Below are 6000 nucleotides of genomic sequence, written 5' to 3' on the forward strand. Positions count from 1 at the left end.
GACTCGATCCCGGGACTCCAGGATCATGACCTGAGCCGAAGGCAGTCCCCTAACCAACTGAGCCACCCAGGCGCCCCATCTTTCTTTTTTTTTTAATAAAGATTTTATTTATTTATTTGAGAGAGAATGAGATAGAGAGTGAGCATGAGAGGAGGGAGGGTCAGAGGGAGAAGCAGACTCCCTGCCGAGCAGGGAGCCCGATGTGGGACTCGATCCAGGGACTCCAGGATCATGACCTGAGCCGAAGGAGTCGCTTAACCAACTGAGCCACCCAGGCGCCCCGTATTTATACATCTTTATATTCGTGTACGGATTCCCGTACGGACCTTTAAATATGCACCTGGACGTGCGCCCATCTCTATATATCTTTACTTACCTATATACCCCTTTATATACATTTATATAAACATCTCTATATGCATATGTCTCTCTATATCTTTACCTATGCGTTTATCCCTTAAATATTTTATATATATTTATATAAACACCTTTATATGCTTGATATATACATATAAATACATGTATATATATACATATAAATATATGTACATATAAATACATATAAATATATATTTTATATATATTTATATAAACACCTTTATATGCTTTATATATATTTACATATAAATACATATATATATACATATATACATATAATATACACATAAATATACACATAAACGTCTATCTATATACGTAGGTATATACACACATATAAATATATGTATATATACATATAAATATATGTACATATAAATACATATAAATATATATTTGTATATATATTTATATAAACACCTTTATATGCTTTATATATATTTACATATAAATACATATATATACATATATACATATAAATATATACACATAAATATATACATAAACGTCTATATACGTAGGTATATACACACATATGTGTGTATATATACACATATATTTATATGTATATATATGTATAAATATATATACATATATATGTGTATATATACATATAAATATATGTACATATAAATACATATAAATATATATTTGTATATATTTATATAAACACCTTTATATGGTATATATACTTTATATATATATACTCTCTATATATCTTCACTTGGCTGTATATCCCTTATATATGGATGTACATTTTTTTTTTAAAGATTTATTTATTTATTTGAGAGAGCGAGAATGAGACAGAGAGAGAGTACATGAGATGGGGGAGGGTTAGAGGGAGAAGCAGGCTCCTCGCCGAGCAGGGAGCCCAACGCGGGACTCGATCCCGGGACTCCAGGATCATGACCTGAGCCGAAGGCAGTCGCTCAACCAACTGAGCCACCCAGGCGCCCTGGATGTACATGTTTATATATCTTTATATTCATGTATGAATCTCTTTATATATATTCATATAAACACTTTCATATATGTATGTCTATATATCTTTATTTAGCTATATATCCCTTATATATGTATGTACATATTTATATGTCTTTATATTTATATATATATCCTTTTATACATTTACATAAACACCTTTATATACATAAAATCTCTATCTTTATTTATGTATATATCTCTTTATATATGTATGTACTTATTTATATGTCTCTGTTACATATACACCTTTTATATATATGTATGTATATATCTCTTCACTTGTACATGTGTGTATATCTATCTATATCTTAATATAGGTGTTAAATACCTTTATGTACACATACATTTTATATATAGTGTATATATGTATTTATTTCTGTATTTCTACATACCTTTATATATATTTATATGCATGCACACCTCTGAATATGTATATATTTCTATATTTTCATGTTTTTATATATATACTTCTCTAACATTGCATATGCATATACCTTTATATATGTATAGATATATTTTTATATGTGTGTAAATATGTTTATATATGTACATAGAGACAGCTTTAAAAATGTATGCATATATTTTGAGTATATATATCTTTATGTATATCTACATATGTATGTGTGTGTTTATATCTTTATGTATATTTATCTACTTTTATCTGTACGTATGTATACTGTTATATGTGTATGTATCTTTGTACATGTACTTCTATATCTATCTATGTATACTTTTATTTGTTCGTATGTGTGTATATACCTGCGTATATAGATAGACGTTTATGCACACGTACACAGGTATGTATAAAGCCTTTATGGACATTCTTGCTATCACTGGAATGGAACCACCCGCCGAGAATTTTCCCTCCGTAAACAAAAGCAGGGGTCGGTCGGGACAGAGCCCTCTATAGTCTCGGGCTCCAGGCTGTAATGCATGAGGCTTTGTGTCCCGTAGGCGAGGTTTCTCCTCTGTCTGGTCGTGCCCGATGTGTTTCAGAAGAGGGAAGGCCTCCGCCCCAAAACCTTGCCAAAAGGCACATGCGTCATCTGGACAAGCAGGGTGCGCGTGCACCTTCTTTCTGCGACGCTCAGCACCGTGAACAAACAGCTTTGTCTTCAGGGCTGTGACGGTCACGATCAGCCAACCCTAAACGTGCCCCTAAGAGAGAAGGTTCACGATGGGCTTCGCCTTTCCGGTCTGCCCATCTTGTGAAGGTGCTTCTGTACGAGGCTGTGGGTCCCGTTCAGACCTCTCTGCAGGAGGACGATGCACCTGCGTGCGCGGGGAGCCCGTCCGGCTCCATGTGGGCTCTGTGAAGGCGCTGAGCTTTCCACAGGGGGTCTGTCTCGGCGGGAGTTGTCCTAGCAGAAAGCTGTGACTTTAGGCGGGCAGACTTGGACGTGCCCTGGTGGCTCCCGCTCTTTGCCACCATGTGGGGCTCTCTTTGGGGTGAGTCGTGGGCACGGCTTTGGTGCCATCACCAGGAACCCCATGCCTCCCAGCAGAGCATCCCTGACACGGACCTTCTCTCCCGCAGGTGGTGGGAGCTACTACCCCAGCAATGATGGGTCCGGAAACACGCACGGTACGCCCAGCGCCCGGACCCCCGGTGGGCGGCGGGGTGGGGTCGTCTTTGCCGGGCTCCCCCTTGCATGCCCATCCCCGCCTCCCCCTTGCATGCACATCCCCGCCTCCCCCTTGCATGCCCATCCCCGCCTCTTCCTGGGGTCCTGGGTGTGGGGCCTCTGTGTGCTGGCGTCCGGGGTTCGCAGCCCTCTCCGCGCTGACCGTCTGGCTTGGCCGCGTCCTGCCGTCCAGGGGCCCCCAGCGTCCAGGTAGCAGGAAACAGAACGGCAGACAGCAACACTCGCCGGGGGGACAACATCCAACACACTGGGGGCTTTTTGTTAGGCGGCTGACCTACTGCCAGCAGAACACATTTCGGGGAGGCAGATTCTGCCAGGAAGGAATAGAAAAGTCCGCAGGAGTGATTCGTGGGGTTCTTGTCTACACTGAGCTCTTTGCAAACGGATCAGCGGATCTTAAAGCCCTCAGACGCTCTCTGCTTCCCTAAGGGAGGACTGAGAACAAAACATCGGCGCTGGGAAAGCGAAATGCTACCGATTGATTATTTTTTTTTAGTTGAGATACAATTGACATGGAACATTGTATTCGTTCTAGGTTTACAGCGTAGTGATTCAACATTTATTATATGTCGCAAAGTAATCATGGCTCTAGGTCTGGGGAACGTCCATCGGCACATACAGTTACAGATTTTATTTTTTGTGTGTCTATTGGCACACATAGTTACAAATTTTGCTTTTAATTTTTTTTTAAAGATTTTATTTACTCATTTGACAGACAGTGAGCAGAAGCAGGGGGAGCAGAGGGAGAGGGAGAAGGAGATTCCCTGCTGAGCAGGGAGCCCGATGCGGGACTCGATCTCAGGATCCTGAGATCGTGACCTGAGCTGAAGGCAAATGCTTCCCCGAATGAGCCACCCAGGCGCCCCACAAATTTTATTTTTTATTGTAAAATGAGAACCTTAAAGATTTACTCCCTTAGCAACTTTTAAATATAGGATACGGGATTGTTAACTAGGGTCCCCAGGCTCTATGTGACGTCCCAGGGCTTATTCATCCTGCAACTACACGTTTGTACCTTTGAGTCCCCTTGGCCCACCAATCAACTTGTGGATTGGTTTCAAAGCATTATTTTTCTTTTCCGTTTGCCATGTGTTAAGCGTTTTGAGCACCATGAATGAATTGAGTGACTTATCTTTTGGCCAAAACTAATATTTGTATGGTGCGTTGGCAAGGGGTATGGTCCTTTCGGAGATGTGGTCCCATTAACCTCCCTAACCTCTGAAGGGGAAATTTTTATTTTATATCCCATTTTCTAAAGTAAAGGTGAAGGAAATATGGTGCTCAAACAGTCTGCTTTAAGGGACAGATATCTGTCGCCCTATAGATGGTCCCATCCCCATAATGCTGTCCCTCCAAGGTGCACACGCTTGTATGGGACAGGCGGCGTGTGAAGGGTCCTAGTGGAGAGGGGTCAAAAGCTGTCTCCTTTAAACTCAGTGTGCAGATGTGATGTGCCCATCATCCTCTTTCTTTGGAAACTGTGGGACAAAAGCTTATTTGATATTTTTATAAGCAGCCACGTGGAATGTTGCATGGTCAGATGACGCCCCCACAACCCTCCAGGCCAGGGAGGTATCCCAGTCCGGGGATGTGTTTACCCCATGCACCTGTCTCTGATGGTTCTCCCTCCGCGAGGATCCTTCCCAGAGCCTGTTGTTTTGTTCTTTGCCGGATTCACAAGCGGGAAAGAAATGACTCATCTACCAGTGTTCCCAGGAGCCCTAAGGATGCCTACATTTATTGCCCAGGAAATTAGTCAGGGCTCTGATCCCACGCCGCCATGTCTTGGGGACCTGTCTCCCCTCTGAGTGCAGAAAAGCACACTCCTCAGGATGACCATTCACCCTGGGGACAAAATGTCTGCAAACCCCCCTCCCCTGACCCCGTGCTCTCGGGCGGGGCCAGGGTCAAGCTGCAGGACAAAGCCTGGCTGATGCGGTTTTCCGGAGGGCCGCGCTCACTGGCATGTGTGGCTCTGGCAACACGCATCTGGCCCCATCCGTGTCTGGACCCCTGTTCTGTGGTGCTGAGCTGTGCCAAGCTGTGAGTCAGCTCTCAGACTAGCACCGAGGATTGGGTTCATGCATCAGGTGACCGCGTCACCCGGCTTCTCCCTGGAGGTGGCAGAACGCGTTGGGCATGTCCCTTCCTCCTGCACAGAGGACACCAGTCCTAACAGCTTAGTGATCTCATCCAAGCGACCTCATTTTACCTTAATTTGGAATGTTGTTACCTTTAAAGACCCCACCTCCAAGCGCAGTCCCGTTCTGCAGTTCCGGGGAGCTAGGACTTCAACATATGAATTTTGGGGAGGGGGACACGGCTCAATCCGGAGGCAGTTGATCAAATGACCCATCAGTGTTTAAACAGCACCCACAAAAATGCTCCCGCTTCCAAATTAACAAAATTAGCACCAAGCGTTCCGTTTATCATCTCAAACCTTCGCTGAGAAACGGCCTCCAGACATGGGAAGAAGGTGCCAGAAATCTTCCTGTTTCACTGGCCGGGATGACTGTAGTCTGTGCCCACGGCACTGCCCAGGCTGGCCTCATGGAAAGCGTGTTTGCACGTGAGCTAAGGCAAGCGCCCGGTCTTCGGGCATGAGCATGGCGTGTGGCCCAGTCGCCATGAGCTCCAGAGGGTGTCAGGGGAAGCCGTGCATCGTGCAGGCTGAGCTCAGCTGCCACTCCTTGTGTGGTCAGAGGCCGCCCCGTGGTGACTGTGTCTCTTCCCTTTGCATGGGGAGGGAGGGCCGGAAATCTCCGCAGCTTCACGCAGCATCTTGCTTCGGGTGTGCTGGTTTTCTGAGTGGTGTCGCCGCAACTTCTGGACACGTGGTCTTTCTGTCCTGCAGGAGGAGGGCGCTCTAGACCCAACTCTTACGGAAATACTTACGGTAAAGGAATTATTTCTTACGAGCTGTGTGCGGAGAAACTGTCCTTGGGGAGAACTAACACCCCATCTGCGCGCTGGTGGGAAGCTTGTCCCATTG

The 6000-nt window shown here is 44.6% G+C and overlaps 1 protein-coding gene across 2 annotated transcripts in view; it reads left to right on the plus strand.

The window, feature by feature from the left end:
- The window catches only part of XG (Xg glycoprotein (Xg blood group)), a 34151-nt gene that overhangs the window by 22409 nt on the left and 5742 nt on the right, over positions 1-6000 (plus strand). For both annotated transcript variants that reach the window (XM_035029658.1, XM_035029657.1), the window contains 2 exons: positions 2900-2947; positions 5863-5904. In XM_035029658.1, the coding sequence (XP_034885549.1) occupies positions 2900-2947; positions 5863-5904 (90 nt within the window). The remainder of the gene's footprint in view (positions 1-2899; positions 2948-5862; positions 5905-6000) is intronic.

The sequence above is a fragment of the Mirounga leonina genome, unplaced genomic scaffold (assembly GCF_011800145.1).
Source record: "Mirounga leonina isolate KUSES-001 unplaced genomic scaffold, KU_Mleo_1.0 Mir_268, whole genome shotgun sequence".
In the NCBI taxonomy this organism is placed as follows: domain Eukaryota; kingdom Metazoa; phylum Chordata; class Mammalia; order Carnivora; family Phocidae; genus Mirounga; species Mirounga leonina.